General features: G+C 32.8%; 1 protein-coding gene across 1 annotated transcript in view; it reads left to right on the top strand.

Annotated features, from left to right (window-relative positions):
* LOC129216951 (diacylglycerol kinase theta-like) overlaps window positions 1-19,060 on the top strand; it is an 84,997-nt gene that overhangs the window by 6,470 nt on the left and 59,467 nt on the right. The window contains exons 2-3 of the mRNA XM_054851172.1: window positions 15,948-16,027; window positions 18,670-18,772. Coding sequence (XP_054707147.1) covers window positions 15,948-16,027; window positions 18,670-18,772 — 183 coding nt within the window. The remainder of the gene's footprint in view (window positions 1-15,947; window positions 16,028-18,669; window positions 18,773-19,060) is intronic.

Consider the following 19,060-nt stretch of genomic DNA (forward strand, 5'->3'; position numbering starts at 1 on the left):
TGACCTTGTGAACATCCTCTGTATATTATTTCTCTTGGGCGTTTTTTGTCATTATGCTTAAACTTTCTTAACATTTCAAAAAATTTCATGAGTAAGGCATAATTTTAAACTTTTTTCCACCGCTATTAGGAAAAAAAACGAATAAACAATGGGGTGGTTTCCTTCAGTCAAACGTACTACTTTTAGTCATTGAAATAGATAGAATGAGCAAAAAAAAAAAAAAAAAAAAAAAAAAACATGGGCCCAGAAAATACTTTTATTTTCCCAACAGTTTTTTTTAAATTATTTTTTTGAAATGTCCGATTTTTCAAACAAGGCGTGGTCTTTATGACGTCACAAATGTTGCACTTTGCCGCATCTTTCTACTACGTTTCCACGTTACGATAATCAAGCAGCGAATTAAAATTGCGCTCTATGCTTGCTATCAACCATATCGTTGCCAATACACGTGAGTAAAGATGCGAATTAAATATTTAGCTCTGTGAGTGGCAATACAGAATTGCATTTCATTATTTGTGATGTCATCGCCAAGAAATGTAAACAATGAAAGTTCACCGATTTAAGTAATTTTTTAAAAATATTAAACTTACACAAAACATTTAAAAAAAAGGTCCGATCCTATGCTTTTAAGCATGCTCTTTCAGAAAAAAATACTTTTAAAATTTTGGAAACGACCCCATTCACATATTGGCTGTTTTTCGAAAAATTACAATAAAAAAGACGCAGTTTTTGAATTCCCGCTGTCGATTTATCGATCTATTATCCCGAAACATCGATTCAATTTTATGCATTTATTGTTTTATCTCACATTTAATTATGATTTAACTATGAAGATGTACATATATGTTCGTCAAATTTTAAAACGCCCATCGTACTTTTTTGCAACCGTTTTTCCTTTTTCAAAAACGAAGATACTTCTCAGTTAAACAAATATCAATTTCATTCTTTTTACCTCATTTACATTGCTGTCACACTTACTCCAAATACACACTGTATACTTGGCTTAGGTGTGATTAGAATGTATTGGAGCGCGCATGCATCGCGCGGATCAGCTGGTGTATTTTAATCACTGTTTTGGTTGTGTTTGGTTTACAAAATTTGAATTTAGTGAACCGATGAGAAACTTTTAAAACACATACACAGATACCCAAAAACTTCACAAAAATTACATGTAGCAATGTCTTTGACATGTATATCGTTCATATACGTGTAGCTTTCAAGAGTTAAAATCAAAACTTAGTTTGCGTAAAAATTAAGGAATGTAAAGAAATCCAACAAATGTAGTAGTTGATGCGTAAACAAAACTACATTTTGATATCAAAAATAGTCATTGAAATAACCATCTAAAAGTTCAGAATGGTTCAAAAACATTACTTACGATAGGCCAAGAGTTATTCTACAAAATTTTCTCAAAAGAGTTTAGCTGTATGCAACCTTCTGAAAGGAGAAATAGATTTCTAACTGAACACTCTTCTGAAGAAAGAAATGACACTTATGAGGACAATCACCTGACCAATTTCTCACGCGATATATCTATTTTAATTTTTTTTTCGAAGGAAACTGCCTCTTTGAACGACCCTCTCACAAAACAACATTCTCCCCCATCTTTAACTAACACGAAACATTCAAGACGCGGGTGCGTGTCACTGTTCCATGTCAGTCCTTTCGTGCGGACAGAAGACACTGGAAAAGGAACATTTCCGATTTTCAAAAAAAAAAAAAAAAAAAAAAAAAATCGTTTCGAAGACCCATATCACGGTATGACGAAGGAAACACACTAGTAATCGAAAACCCTAATCACTGGATAGGTTACGAATTGTCAGAGGGAAACCGATTACTCGGAGAATGATTTAAATGATGAAACATCACTGAGGTTGTCCGATGTATTAGAAAGTTAATGAAAATGAAAATGGCGAATGTTTAAAGTAAGGGGTCAACGACCAGAAGAGTGTAATGAATTTAAGATATGACATTAAAAATATGGAACTAACTTCCGGCATTGCAATACACTGCATGAAAGTGTGAAGTTTTTTTTTTTGAGCAATCACGATTGCTTATTGTTCTCACAGACTTTTTGATGTTACACTGATTTTATTTTCCCACCAGCACCCTCTGCCAGCACCACCGACGCGTCGACCGGCCTCACGATGCTGCTCCTGTTGCGAAAACCGTCTCCAGGTTGCGTCCATATCCTACACACACACGCACACACACACACACGCCTACACACTCATGCCTGCGCACAGACACAAACACACACTCCTACACACACATACACATACACACACTCATACCTGCACACAGACACAAACACATATGCCTACATACAGACATATACACGCACCCACATACATGCGCCTACACAAACACACACGCGCATTCATACACACACACGCTCGTGATTGCGAAAAACATAACTTGAATTCAAGATGTCAAAAATTCAAATTAATATATATATATATATATATATATATATATATATATATTTACTATGGTACATTTCAAAAATGTCTAACTGTTCATAGGCTCAAAGAAGATATCTCAGATATTCCACATTTCAAGCTTGTCCGCCGAATTTCATTTTCCTTATGCTTGATCAATAGATACGTTAAAAGAGAATCGTGTGTATGGATTTATTATGAACAGTGGTGCCCACCTAGGTGGTGGGGGGCGTCATGGCGCAGACTCCGCCATTGAAATATTTAAGGGGTTGTTTTGAGGGGTATTTTTTACTTTTTTTGTGGGAGGGCTTTTGCTTTTCGGGGGGGGGGGATCTTCGTGATATTTAGGGGGTGCGCCCTTGCTCGTAGGGGGGAGCACCCCTGATTATGAGGAAATGAATTAAAATGCAGTGACTCTTCATTTATTAAAAAACAGGTTTCCACAGCTCAAATGTATTATATGCAAAATATTTTAAAATACAATTCATGCTTGTGCTATACACTAATTCGGTTTTATAATTGTCATGATCTTCCATAAGTTCAGATGCTAATTTGTGAATTCTTGATGGAATTTAATGAAACTTACGTCTCAGGGCATAACAGTTTGAGATCATCAATATTTTTTTCCTTGATAAAAACTGTAATACTAGAAACTAGACGCTATTTGATTTGATTTTCTAAGGTATGGATTTCTATTCACAGTGGGATCTAAAATAAGCGAAATTTTTAGTGATAGAATAAAATAAGAATAATATATTGAAAAATAAGATTTATTTAAATCAGTACAACGTTTTGAATGGTTAACTAATTTATACATAGACTTTTTAAAATTCATTTTGGGAATGTTCTTTAGCACCCCTGCTACGTTGCTTGAATAGCTGAAACATCATCATAAAAAATTCTTTTCATTGCAGTTTTTAGTTTCGGGAACAGAAAATAATCACACGGTGATAGATCAGGTGAATACGAAGGGTGATCGAGGACACAAATCTTTTTTCTGTTCTCGAAACTGAAACTTCAATGAAAGGAACTTTTTACGATGATGTTCTAAACAGCCAAGCAGCATGACACAGGTGCTAAAGGACATTCCCAAAACCGAATTGAAAAAGACTATGGATAAACTGTTTGACAGTTCAAGACCTTCTAATGAACTAAATGAGTCCTATTTTGAATAAACATTAGCTTTAAAACACATTACTATGTTTATTTTTTTCTACCATCAAAAAGTTAACTTATTTTTAGACCGCACTGTAGCTTAGAGACCAATGGAGCTCCAACGTTAACCGAAAGCAAAACTTTGTAAAACTAAGTTTGCAACAAAATAGGAGATGTAGGAATCTCAAATTTGCCTTTGCGTTCAAAATGTTTCTCTCCTTTCCCGGTGGTGATTTTATTTTGTATTTTTGTTCCTTTTATACATTCTACTTTGTTTTTGCTATTGCAACTTCAGATTTCGAACTCAAGTAAAAGCATTAAATTTCTTCAAATTGAAAATTGCCATTCTATATATTTATTATGATTCATAATTCCATACATAGTACATACCCACATATGCAAATTACTTACTCATACATGTATAGTACATTGATATGCATATTCATCCTACATACACCTATGCTACATACGTATAGTATACACTATACTTACATGTGTGTAGTAGTATTCATAACTTAAGTGTCAACCTTTATTCTTGCTACATTATACTTATAAATTCAAAAAAAAAAAAAAAAAAACAGATGTGGAGCAAAGTAAAATAGTTAAGATGACCGTCGTTTATATTTTCATTTAATCATGTATTTCACAACCACAAAGTCTTCGCGAAATGAATTATACAAAACTCCATGATTATCTCCAAAAAAAAAAAAAAAAAAATATCCGGTACATTTTTACGTACTAGACATAAATGACGTAGAATGACAATTATGCTGAAAACAAAATATGAATTATTCATTCTTTCAAGGTCAAATGTTTGATTAAGAGCGATAAATTTTCAAAGATGACTTTTCATCCATAAGATCCAATTTCTTTGCATTGAAAAAGGGGTTCCTTGTAACCCCAAAACATGTGTCTGCAGTAATTTGAAATTTTTGCGCATTAATATGTTGGTAACACACTCATTTAATTTTCAAGCACAAAGGTATTTATTCGTAATCATGTGTGTTAAGTGGCAATTCGATATCAAAACAGTTTGCATTTTTAAGCTTTTACGACATTTTAATTGCTTAACACGAGCAAATACGTTACAAAAAATGTGTCTAGCATTTAAAATCTTAAAAAACTAAAAAAAAATCCTCTTTAGCATTTTGACCTTTAGCATCAGCAAGCTCTTTGGAGAAAATGATCTAATAAAACATTCTTCAGAAACTCTTTACCATGTCAATAAGACTTCCTGTTTATGTTGAAGAAAATTCCTTTTTCAGCATCCGATCATTCGAATGAAATTCCACCTCCCACCCCTCCATTTCAGTAATGGACTCTCCTACAAAAGCAAGCCCGATCGAGATCCACACATGTATATAAATATATATGTGGCCACCCTTTTCTCCCACATAATCAATAAAAACCCATTCACTAGCACAAACTGCCATTCAGCGTTCTATAAGTGGAACTCCACTTTCCTTTTTTAGCATTAATTTCCTTCTCGAATCCTTTCTAAAATTATGTAAAGTGGGTAGATGCAGGTCTGGTTTCGGAAGAATTATTAGATGCATTTTTTTTTTACTATTTACTGCAACTTTTTATTTTCAACCTTTTCCAGATCACCACTGGTTGCACGCAATCATTAGGTGTTTGAGAAAAATCGTAAATAATCGAAGTGAAAAGGTGCTTTATGAAATAGGATAGAGCTTATTTGATAAATAGAGCTGCTTTGAAAGTGTTAGAAAAATCGATGAATGTTATGCTTACTGGATTTAAACTTTAGAATGCAATTAATTTTAATACATTTTTTTAACGACGCTTTTAAAAAAAAAAATCCTTTCAAACTAAATTTGAACCACTAATTATAAGGTTGAGGCATCGCCACATTCATTCTAAATATTTTATTGTGCATTTAAAAACTTTAAAAGACTTTCAAAACATCTGAAAAGTCTAAACATACACTTAAAATAATTTATACGCTTACAAATATACTTTAACTTCTTATGACACGTTTAAAATATTAAATTATCACAATATTAATAAAAATTATTTGAAAATGTATTTCAAAGTCATCGAAATACGAAACATTTTACTGTACTAAAAATCTCTGAGGAAAATTTAAAACTTTCAAACCGCATTTTAATGTGCTTCAGAAATCTGTATGTAGTATTTAAAAGACGAATTTCCTATCGTACCGAAACCAGAAAAATTTCGACAGAGTTTCTTAAAGTACTTTCCACTGTAAGGAAAAAACCCCTTTTTTAAACAGACAATTTATCTATTAAATGTATCTTAAAATCAAGATCTCAGTTGGCTCAGACAGCGTTCGAGCACAGACAACAAAACGTTCTAATTCCGAGGCAGTGGAAATTTACTCAGGAGCTTTTTGCAGCTTCTCTACATTGCAGATAGCTGCTTGCTAGGAAAACCGTTTTACAGAAATGGCGACTCGAATGCGTGTGATTGACTGAGAGGTGGTAATTTTACTGAAGTAAAAAGATTGGAAATGAGAAGTTATATCAGAAATAGTCGAGCCTAGTTTTTGGTCACACGAATACGGTTTGTTCCGTAGGGAGTCAAAATATTATATGGAGCACATAGAAACACTTTAAGTTATTTTGTTTCTATTTAAACCTTTGCGTAGAGTGTGTTGGGTATTTTTTAAAGTATTTATACGAGTAATAAATTTTAATAGTTTATTATTTTAATAAATTTAGTTCTCTTTTTCATGTATGAAGATAGTAGATACATGTAAATTTTTCTCGGAACTTAACTTTCGTGAATGTTGAGGGATGTACAAATGAAAAATTAAAGAAAAAAATTTCTACACTTACTATATGTATTAAAATTAGTTAATAATAGATAAATTACAACTGAAATAAATAAAATTTCAATGTATTAAATTCTTAAAATTTTGAATGCTTATGTGAAGATTAAGATTTTCAACTTTGTTGTGATCACTAAAATAGTAAACTTAAGTAATTAACCCAAAAATATTAGTCAAGAAAAAATAATGTAACTCATACGCATCATATTGAGGTTTTATGAAAACTTGTTAGAAGCATCTTATAAAATTACTAAGTTTTTTTAGGTTAGCATTTAGCTACTTTTTTGGTGTATTTTTTACAATTTTGATATCAGGAACATTATTGCTGTTTTTTCTCTTTTTGTTGGTTAATTATACAAAAGGTTATATTATGTCAGTAAAAGTAATCTAATCAAAATATTTCAAGAATTCAAAGGGCAGTTAAGCATTCTAAGATATTTTCAATTCTTGTCAATGTTTTTGTACTTACAAGAAATTAACATTATAATAACCCTTTTTATTGAGGTTATAACACGATATATCATCTATAATAATGAATTAACGGACAGAATTATCGGCGTTTAGATCGTAATGCAATTTGGACATCTCAAATGTATGTTTAAGAAAAATTATTTTGCTACACATATACAGTGTAAAAGCATATGAAAACAGTTTTAAACAATTAAGAATTAATTTTGAGGACAGATAAATACCTTTGAAATATAAACATCACAGTCTTAGTTCTCAAATAATAGCATTCTCCAGATCGTTATGTTTGGACATCCATCAAACTTCCGACTCCCCCCCCCCTTTTTTTTTGTAAAATCATTTACAAAATAAATAATATGTCTTTTTTTTTTGTCATTTGTGGAAAATGTTAGCAAAAAATTATTCAGTTCAAGATTCATATCCTTAATTTTGTTTAAAACTTTTGGAAATAATTTTTTAAAAATTGTTTTGATGGTACATTTGCTCAGTTAACATTTTGAATGTCCAAAATTGTACCTTTTAGCAAAGGAAACATTTTTAAAAAGGTATTTGAAGAATTTTTTTTAAATAATTTATGTCAATTTCTGTCTCTATACAAGATTATTATTTGACTCAAAAATATTTGAGTGAATTAGAATAAAAGTTGTATCGTGTTAAAAGCTTCTAAGTTTAGGTCTGTGTTTGCTCCCAACTTTTGAGAACTGCCCATGTACATTCTTTTTACAGAGCGCAATAAAGAAAAAGGGGAAAATGAAGTAGTTAAACGTAATGCAACTTTTCAGAATGAAAAAATTGTAAAAATTAGTTTTGAAAATTGCAGTGCAAGAAGAAATAACAATGCTTTTTTATAATAAAGTTTGCAGTTTGAAAAAAGAAGTGGGAAATTTTCACTTTTTTTTTTTGAAAGGGAAAGTGAAAAAATGAAAAATATTTTTCATCATATGAATGAATAAGTAAACGAATAAATGTATAAATGACTAAATATTTTAATCATAAATCAATAAAAAGATAATTAATATGTTATAAGCAATAAATGAGTGAATGAAATAATGAATGAATAATAAAATAAGTAACTGAACGAATAATTAAGTGAATTAACGAAGGCAGGAATGTAAATTAATTAATTTACTTATTTATACATAAGTGATAATAATTTTCACTAAATAAGTACTGTGCTGGACTTTTGTCGCTCTTAATTAATGCTTAAAATGCGAATTACAAAACCTTGTCATTTAATAATAACAAAAGTTATTTTTGATAAATCACAAAATATTACGATATGTGTATTAAAGTTTGAAAATGACTTACATTATTGTTTTCACTTCAGATTTAGAACTTGGTTTTTTTTTTTTTTTTTTTTGGTATCAACTACATGTTTAAGAACATAGTGAAAATATTGTTAGATAGGTGGATCTGCGAACTGGGAAAATATTTTATCGCTTCACTTTGCCTCGCTTTTTCACTTTGCCCCACATTCCCCTACATCTCGGCAATTGTCAAACTCTAAGTACATATTTTGATGTTTATTCTTGAAAACATTTATGAAAGAGTTATTTACGCTGAAAATTTATAGTTACTCATAACTGCATTTGAGAGGTGTCCATTTTAACGTAAATTTAACTTTAATTTTAACCAGAAATTGAGGCACGTCATCAACAGAAAGGGTTGTCCCCAGTTTTGCCAACATTTCAAACTTCCTCCCCCTTTAATATATTAAAATGTGTGATTGAAACTGAAAACCAGGGGGGGGGGGGATTTCGTGTCAGCAAAACTGGGGAGACACCAATAGAAAGAGCAGCCAAAATCTTTCAGAAAATACAAAAGGTGTTGTATTCCTCTGTCCTAATATTGGTATGCGCTTTACATTTTTGCAATCAATTAATGCAATCAGTTCTTCAATGGGGTTATTTATGTTTTCAGACTTTTAGAATCTTCTTTTATTCTCCTTTGAGTAACTGGTTCAACATTTTCCTTTGTGCTGAAAAATTGTACTGCTATTGAGGTAGTGCTATCAAAAGATTGATTCGACTGATCAGATACATTTGCAGATTTCTTTCTTCCAGATGCCGATATGGATACTTTAAGACTAGTAAATTTTTGCCAGTTCTTTACAAGATGTAAATAATTTGCACTATAATGGGTTTATAACCATTCAAATGTCCAAAACATTGAGCCATCCATGATCCAAGTTCGAGCCGAAAATTTTCACTTAGAAATTAGTTATAAGTGAAAAGGGTAAAATTCAAAGGAAAAATTCAGCAATTAAGTTCCATGCAATTTGGTGTAGTCTCTACGGAGGAAAAATGAATAATAAAACAAAACCCCTCTAAACTTCCACTTTTTACTACAAAGTTATCATACCTGTAAAAATGAGGAACATAATTCTGACAGTCTTTCAAATTATGATATGAAGGAGAGAAAAAAAATTGCCATTAGCACGGCATCCATTCAACTTTACGCCGAAAAGCCATGACTCATTACAAGTAATATGATCATTGACTTCATATACTATGAGACGGAGTAACTATGGCAACGCCTTGCTTGCTCATTTTCAAGGTTGAAATAAGAAACGCAATTTCGTGCTGAGGTGGGCAGGAAGCTATTTTTCCATAACAGAATCACGGGGGGGTGTATTTTTAACACGAGGGCGAAATATTACCTGTTAGGATATAGACTGAAAATGGCCATTTCTGCGTCACTAAAATCTCCAAATAGAATTCTTTTTTGTAGCAGGTTTGGAGAGAAGGAATATAAAAACTTATTTTTAGCACCGGAATTACAATAGGTGCTTGTAACAGAAAATAAAAGGAGTTAGGAAATTTGCACACGCACTGAAACTAAAAGGGGAAATATTCACTTCTCGTACGTGGTTAATTTTACGAAAAAAATAGGCAGTCCAATTAACCTTCTATTTGAAGCACTGTCAAGGCAATGGGACTACTGCTTTTCAGTTTCTTTAAAACTGAGATTTCTGATCTTTAATATTAGAGAATTGCAATATTTTCCTATCAATATTGAAATTAAAAAAAAAAAAAATACGGGAAGAAATTACATCATGTCGTGAACGATAGGCCATAATTAGCTGCATGTAGTGGAATTATTCACTACACTAGGAGGAAATTTGAGTATAATAGTTTTGAGAATTTAAAATCATTCTTTATTCAGAGAGCAGAAATGGAATGCCCCATATGAGGTAGTGAGAAGCAAAGGGATGCAAGTGGCAAAATTAAAAATTTGGAGACAACCAGTACAAATGGTAGGTGAACTCCTCCTCTGTCTTGAGGCAAGATATAGTACTAGTAGCCCTGGTAGGTGCTGCTGTACAGCATGATTTAGAAAAAAAATTCAGTGAAAGCCTACCTAGGATGTAATCTTTATACGCGTTTTACTCAAAACTTGAAAATGTCCACTTGCATCCCTTTGCTTCTCACTGCCTCCCTCATATGTTGAAAAAAAAAAAAAAAAGAAAAGAGAAGCTGGTCATTATAATCAAGTGGACTAATGCCCCACCACTCGTCCTAATTAATGTTTATGAAGCTTTTCAATCTTTCGATTTGTATGATTTCTTTTACTCCAAATACTAATTCCTTCAGAGATGACATTTTTTACACGAAACATTAACTTCCTCTGTGATGAATATTTTTACTCCAAATATTAATCCCCTAAGCATTTTTTACCTGAAATATTATCCTCCTCAGTGATGAAATTTTTACCCAAATTATTAACCTCCTCTGTGATGAGTTTTTACCCCTAATTTTAATCTCCTCAGTGATGATATTTTTCACCCCAAATATTTACCTCCTCAGTCCCGGCGCACAGTGGGGCGAAAACGCCAAAAAGTGCTTAAAAATGTTTTTAAACCTCTCTCGCTTGTTTTTTTACCCAGGCATATTATTATGGAGTTTTTTCGATTTGTATGGGCTCAGGGTCCAAAGTTCGCAGGTTTAGGCAAGCAATTCCTTTTCGGGGTCTTTCTGCAGACCATTTATAACTAATAATATTAATTTCTAAGAAAATATTTTTTTGCAGAGTGTTTTGAAAAAAAAATATCCTTGAATTCCCAAGTTTTCGGTGCAGATCAAAACCAATTTTCGGTTTGAGAATTCAATTGCTCATGTTTTTTCGTCCTATTACTATCGTTGGACACGAGAGAAATTAAATATACATGCCTTTAATAAGAAAAAAAGAATATAGACTGCTTAAAAGCAATTTTTGTAAATTCCCGCGCTCATGGTTCTTCAACTTTCTAAAGGCTCCTTTCAGCTTTGTAGTGGACGAAGGGCTCTAATATTCCAGTTTTGATTGCCAACGAGGTAGGTCTGTGCAAATTTATTAACCCTTAATTGGTTTAATATAGGAAAAAAAAACTCATTTATAAGCGTTTTTTGACGTTTTCGCCCCACTGTGCGGCGTCGCTTGTAGGATACACACACACACAAAAAAAGGGGGGGGGGACCGCCAATGTAAATAAAATGCGTCAATGCTGCACAGTATTAAACTGTACGTACACTTTATTACTACTTGCGTACATGTTAGTAAATGACAGTACTGAAAAAAAAGGCAGATTGTCAGATATTTATTCATGGCTTGTTTACAGTCAAATGAAAATAGCATTTTCTGAACAAAAGAAAGTTACTTGCATCGGGAAAATGATGACTTTGAGAAATGCTCCTATTTTAAATTATTTTTATAGTAGTAAATTATTAATCATGCTGTTGAATTCCTTAAATATTGTGTTCTTTCGCGTGATATTATCAATTCTGCCCTCAAACCCTTCTTTTCCTGATTTACATCACAATTGTTTTAGTATCGCTCCATTAAGAGATGTACTACTTTTCTCATAACTGAAAATTAAAATAGTTTTATTTAAAAAAATTTCTATACTTTTCTGTGTGTTTTAAACCAATTAGTACATTTTTTTTGAGCAATCACGATTGCTTATTGCTTTCATTTAACTGTTTTTGGCGTGCTATCATTTTTCCCACCGGCGCGGCACCACCCTCTGCCAGCACCACCCGTCGCGTCGGCCGGCCTCACGATGCTGCTCCTCTAGCGAAAACCGTCTCCAGGTTGCGTCCATATCCTACACACACACGCATACATACACGCACCAACACACACGCACACACAAACACATACACACACATACACAAACACCACCATACACACACATACCCCTACACACATACACAAGCACATATACACACGCATGCAAACAGACACCTACCTACACATACACACAAATACACACAACTGCCCACACATTCATGCCTGCACACAGACACAAACACATATGCTTACACACACACATACACATACCCCGCCCCCACGCACACAAACACTCATACACACAACTACCCACACACTCATGACTGCACACAGACACAAACACACATGCCTACACACATACACATACCCCCCCCACACACACACACACATACAAACACGCACTCGTGATTGCGAAAAACATAATTTGAATTCAAGATGACAAAATTCAAATTAATTTTTATTTTTTAAATTTATGATTAAATGATTAAATTTATGATTAAATGATTAATTAATTTGAATTTTGTCATCTTGAATTCAAATTATGTTGATCTTGGGTCTGAGAAGGTTAAAACTGAAGCAGAAAGCAATACTACTCTTGGATCCAAAAATTTGTGATCGTAACTCAAATCAAGTTACTATGTTAGGATGGCTTTGGAGAGACAAGTAATAATTTCACAAACTTGATATCAGGAGGTAATGTTCAAAAACAGTTCCATGATAAGCTTAAAAATTTTCAGTTAAAGCAAAAATCTTTCGCCTAAATGCAGCATGAATAAGTAGCCAATGATTTTTTTTCTTCTTCCTTTTATTACTACGATATACCCTCATTAATCCGAACCCTTTGAAACCGAACTTCGCTTAATCCGGACAGCCTTTTGGATGTAGGGGAATGTGGAGCAAACTGAAATAGCGGGGAAAAGTCAAATGGTGAAATATTTACTCCGATTTTAGCGCCACCTATCTAGTAATATTTTAACTATATAGTAGCACATGTTATTTATTACAGTCAGGAAAAAAAATATTGCCGAAGATAACACAGGCAGTTTTCAAAAATTGATGCTCGTATTGTAATATTTTGTTGAAATTCAAACATTATTTTTGTTATTATAAAATGATAAAGTTTTTTTTATTAACAATTTAAATATTAATTGAGACCATCTAATACTTGTGAAATATTTATTTAGTGAACATTAAGCTTATTTGTAGTTTAAATAATTTCTACATTCAGTCAAATACACGCGGGGCAAAGTGAAACAGTTTGTTTTGTTTATTCGCTCAATCATTTACTAAATCACTTACGTATGCATTTAGTAATTCATTCACTTACATTCCTCCAGATAATAATTCACTTATTTATTCATTTATTCACTAATTTTCTTTTTCATTCACTCTTTTACTTGTTCATTTACGTTTCTTCACATATTAGTTTATAAACTAATTTAATTTTTAGTTTATTGTTTCAGTATCTTTTCATTTATTCGTCCAACCTTTTATTTACTGATTCATTTGATCAAAAATATTTTCTATAATGAAATAGAAAATATTTCATTAGAAAAATATTTTATTTTCACTTTGCCCCATAGGAAAAAAAAGGAACATTTTCCACATTTTTTTGAAGGCGCAAACTTATGGTCAAAAATAAAAAGAAATACTGTTTCAATGCAAGCTTTATTATAAAATATAATGTCCTGCCTTTATGTACTGTAATTTTCAAAGTAAATTTCCAATTTGTTCATTTTTAAAAAGTTTAGTCACCATTTTACTTTTCTCCACATACCCCTACATACTGTATGAATAAAGGACGATTTAATCCAATTATGTATTTTTTAAGACCGTATTTTGTATTTTTCTGAGATATTTTTGAATAATTTTCTGTTATGTCATTTTATATTTTGTTCTCCTGAAGTCAAAATACATTTTTTTCTTGCAATGATTTGTTTAAGTACCTTAGCTCAATCTATATGTTACTAGGGGCCCGTCCCGAACTTGTTCAGGTTGAAAAATGTAACCGCCTTAATAAATATTCAGCATACTTTTTTGTTTTAAAATATCATGGTATACTCGTACATACGCTTTTTGTTTCGTTTTTATGAGGTTTTGATAGAAATTCATTCACTTCATTTCCTAATCAGGAGAGACCAACCTTTACTTCCCCGTGAATAATATAATCTTCCCATATGTAACGTTGTACGTATGACCTTCAGTTTTGATGATGGTGATGGAATAAGAAAATTTCATTGGAAATTTAAATTACTTATATTAGAAATGGAAAAGTGCAAGGACCATGGAATTTCGATAAATATTTCTGACTGACCTGTTGCTGATTCAGTAAGAATAATACGGTAAATCATATTAGTCCATATTGATTTTATTTGGGATCCAGTTCCATTGCATACGTAAGACAAATTAAAGTTTCGTAACGAAATTATTGGAATACCGCTTTTAATTTTAATAGAATGAATATGGGCTCTTAAAAATATTCTTAAGATACAAAGATCGTACAGAGTCCCTAAAAGGAGACGACTTTAAACAGGCTTAAAGCATATCTGCACACGTTTATCAAGGGAACCACTGGAATAGTTTGGTAAGAGTCACCCGCAAAGACGATGAAGACACCTCTCTCAACGTTGTCTTAATCTTTTAGTTCATTTAGAATACACGAATTTTGTTTACAAACAGTGGCTGACCGAACATCTGTAATGCATTATGCAGCAGACCTTTTGAAGACGCTATCCAAATGGCCAATATTTTTCTTATGAAATGTGCGGAATCTTTCTGAATGGAGTCGTTCAAAGTAGTTTAAACCTGAAGAGGTCAGTTTTTCGACTACTAAGAAAAATTCGTGCAATTAAGTTAAAAAAAAAATAACTACAAACACATCCTCAGTCTGCGTGTTGATTTTAGTTAAATTTATTAAACTTTTTTCAGTTCCACCGGGTATGCCGATAAGCATTAATTTTCGATCTGCTATCTTAGGCGAGTCGCTGATCGGTTACTAATTTAATTGCTTAATTGGAAACGTACTCATTCAGTAGGTCACAATCATGTATTAATCTTGTCCGGAACATATAAGCATACAAAAAAAAAAAAAAAAAAACCTTTCTCCTTATAATATTGGTATAGAAAAAAAAATTTAAAGAGTAGCCCGAAAAGCATGCAAAATTACAGCATTTAGAATCACGGATTAATATCATCTATCTGCACTACCTGAATTCGAAAATTAATTTGCTCGAAGCGAATTCCAGTTATAATTCATTCGAATAAATTTTGATGTATTAACATTCTGCGAGTCTAAACGTTTCGCGATGGCCAAGGCTAATAGAATGCTATATACATTATCCTCTGACGCATCAAATACATGTATAGGTTATGGCGGTTCTTTTACCATCATCGTTACTTTTTTCACTTGTTTCTATTTCTTAGCATCCAGTTCATAGGGAACTTTTAACTATTTCATCAATGCAAGTGCTAGACAATCAGCGCTTGTGTTTACGTAAGAACATAAACTGGTAGCGAAGACAAACTATTGGTTTAAAAAATTAGCATGAGTACATATATGCAGCCTATGTCACTCAGTAGGAATGAACCTTTCATGTAGCGAAAGAATTTTTCAAATAGCTACAATGGTTCCGAAGATTACCTCGAACATATAAACACACAAAAATCCGCCCTCTCTATTTATAATATTAGTTTTATAATTAGTTATTTTAATTTTATTTTATTAGTTATTTTATTTATATATTATATTATTATAATTTTTATTTTATTAGTTATTTTAATTCGTTTGTACTTTCATTAATTCGGCTAACCTTGATTCGTATTATTCTGGATTACTGAGATTCTATTGTAGTCCAAAATTGATAAATCAATCCAGATCTTGTGAACAAATCTGTTTTAGGTTCACCCTCGACAAAGTACAACATATTACATATGCAAAAAAATATTTATTTATTGAAATATTTTAGTTTGTACTACGTTTTTGATAAAAATTTAAAATACCTTAACTTATTTATTTTTTGCAGTTTGCAATTTCGTCGTACATGAGCGATGTCTAAAGACTGTAGTATCTCCATGTTCAACAATAACTCCAAGTATCATTAAAGTAAGTACACACAAATCCACCGCATTTCAGTAAAACGAACAACAACGTTAAAAAAGCAAAACATTGCAATAAATTACATACACCTGTATCCCGGAATATGATGAATCATTTTTCAGTACGTTATAATGTCAGGTAATGGATTTAAAGACATTCAATAGAATCTTTTGTCGAATGTTATGAAATCTATAAGCTCACATTTTGCTATGAAAGAGGGGTTCTTTGTAACCTCGAAACACCGTGCATTCAACTTATTGAGATCTTTGGTTTTTTACTTTCTTCTATACACTGTAAAAACGATTCAGAAACGTTCCTGGAAAATAATAGGCAGCTGATGTGCCCAATTTCTTCCAGTAACATATCTTGGAAAAACCAGGAACGTTTTCCGATAAAAGTCAGTAACCTTTCTCAAATTAACCTTGAAACTTTCTGAAGAAGTGCGAAATCTTCCCTGTTGAAGCCAGTCATTTCTCTAGAGCCTTCTAGAAAAATTAAGTACGTTTAGTGTAAATGATTAGAACCTTCCTGATTTACCAATAAGGCTCCATATAGATTAGAACGACCATGGACCAAGCTATGCAAGGAGGAACCAAGTATAGCTCTTGCCTGCCTTACAAAGCTGTAGCTATCCATTAACTTTTTCGCTCTCATTGAGGGCTTAGTCAATCTAGACAGGCCGTAAGCTATTTTAGGCCGATACACTTAATAAACACGTTCATTCAATCTTTAAACTGGTTGCTAAAAATATTTTCCACAACAGTGAAAAGTCTGCACGCGTGCAACTTGTAGCGATTCAGGAAAATTATTTGTGAAGATACTTGTTTTTACGGGGATATAGGTGAAAACGTGTGAAATTCCGAGACGTTCCACGGAAATAACCGGTAACGTTTCGGAATTTTTTTACAGTGTATTTAATATATATAAAAGAATGTATTGGATTCGTTACATTTTTCGGATTTCAAAAGATTTACACGTTTTGATTCATGCTGAATCCATTTTGACCATTTTTTAAAAACTGTTCTTGCTATTTAATCTTCAGTAATTTTGAAAGTTGGAAAAGAAATCTTTTATGACAGTTTAAAGAGTGTATTCATTTTTGAGCATCCTATGTACCGCAAAGCTGATAGTATGACAAAAATATCAGAGCTAATCTCAGTGCCTTAGTTAGAAGTACTGTTTGACCATAGATGAGACGGAAAGGCGACATTCCAGTTAACAGGCGGTAACGGATTCATCTACTAGTTTGAAGGGGTCGCAGTTTGCCGTTACAGCTGTGTGTTAGTCTCCAAATTAAGCAGAGTCACATTAAAATGAACGAAGCGCACGATGCATTTTTCCTTTTCCCCCTTATTCAAACAGAATTGTCTTAACTGTTCACTTGCCAATTACATGGCAAGTGTGGTCAGACTGTATGCAAGTGAGAATATAAAAGCAATGGGTTCTTAGCCTTTAGCAAAGGCTAAAAATGTACAGTCTTGAGCAAAGAAGAGACCGAGGGGACATGATTCAGTTGTTTAAATTTATTAAAATGAAAGATGTTACGGGGCTGAAGTTTAGCACTAAAAACAGGACAAGGGGTCATTGTTTTTAGCTATTTAAATCTCTGGCTAACATGGATATTAGGAAAAATTATTATTTTAGCAGGGTAGTGGAACCTTTGAACAGCTTACCGGAAGAGGTGGTAATGAGCAAGGGAGTAGATAGTTTTAAGAGGGCCATTGATCTTTACTAGGGATTGTAAATTGACTAGGACCAATCTAGCTGGGCCCAGAGCCTGTTGCTGGTCGTCACTTTTGTATTTGTATTTGTAGCATGGTGATAATTTTGAATTTGAGTCATAATTTCCCTAAAAACCAATTACATCAACAGCTTGGAAGGAAGTGATATTATTTTGTGTTTGAGATTGTTTTTATATTTGTGCAGTATGTCAGAGAGCATAGGCGGCTAGTACACACAAAAAAATTGAAAAAAAGTGGGGGATCAAAGAAAGTGCTGGTGGAAGGCAGGTTTGATGGGTGATGCCACTAAACTGACTTTTTATATGAATTGTTAAACGTTATTATTGATTAAATGACCGCCAAAAAATTCGGGACGCGACCACAAAAGTCGAGATGGATGACCACAGTAGAGTTTTTTCTTCCAATTTAAAGCTTCATTTTACTTTTTATGAAATAACAACTTAAAAAAACTATAAAATCCACTTATTAAGTCAATTCTTCGTTCTTTAAACACGTGAAACGATAAATTTTATCATTTTTTGATATCTATCGTTAATTTTGAACTTAAAAAAGTGGGGGAGGGGTGGGCAAAGTCCCTTTACTTTTAAAAATGAGGGAGCAGTTGCTCCCCTTGCCCCTCCGTACGAGCCGCCCATGTTAGAGAGCACCAAAACCCAACTTTGCCTCCCGAGCCTTGAGGTCCTTTTGGCTCAGCAGGTAAAGTACTGGGTTAGCTTGACAAAGATCCGTGGACCCCGCCACGGACACATCGCTCCCTCTCCACTTCCACATCCGTACACCATATGCTCATTTTATTTCACCAAGCCTGATTCTAAAACAAATACCCTGAAAATGTAAATATCTATGCTGTGTCAAGTAAAATGTGTCTCAACTCTTGTAAGACAGCAGTTCTTTGTTTCCTTTTAGAATCCTGTTCCTCATTGTTGGGGTGAACCCGGACACTTAAAACGTCGATTCTGCAACGTTTGTAGAAAGCGCATTGAAGATAGCTGCGCGGTCCGATGTGAAGGTAAAAACTGTTAAACCAATATCTTTTACATTTTATGGAAGTGTCTTCAACTAATTAGGTTTACTTTTCATCTTTAACTTCAACTAACATTTCATGCTTTGACCGTTAGACCTCTTTTTTTTTGGCGGGACGTGCATGTTTCATTTATGTCTTCTAGTACAGAGGTTGCCAACTTAGAGGCTCAGTTAAATCAAAATTGTGGCTCTTAGTTGCATTTAAAAACTAGCTGCAGTATTGACTCTGATGAAAATAATTTTTATAACTGATTTTGACCAATAGTCGTACATA

Source organism: Uloborus diversus, chromosome 2 (assembly GCF_026930045.1).
Source record: "Uloborus diversus isolate 005 chromosome 2, Udiv.v.3.1, whole genome shotgun sequence".
Lineage (NCBI taxonomy): Eukaryota > Metazoa > Arthropoda > Arachnida > Araneae > Uloboridae > Uloborus > Uloborus diversus.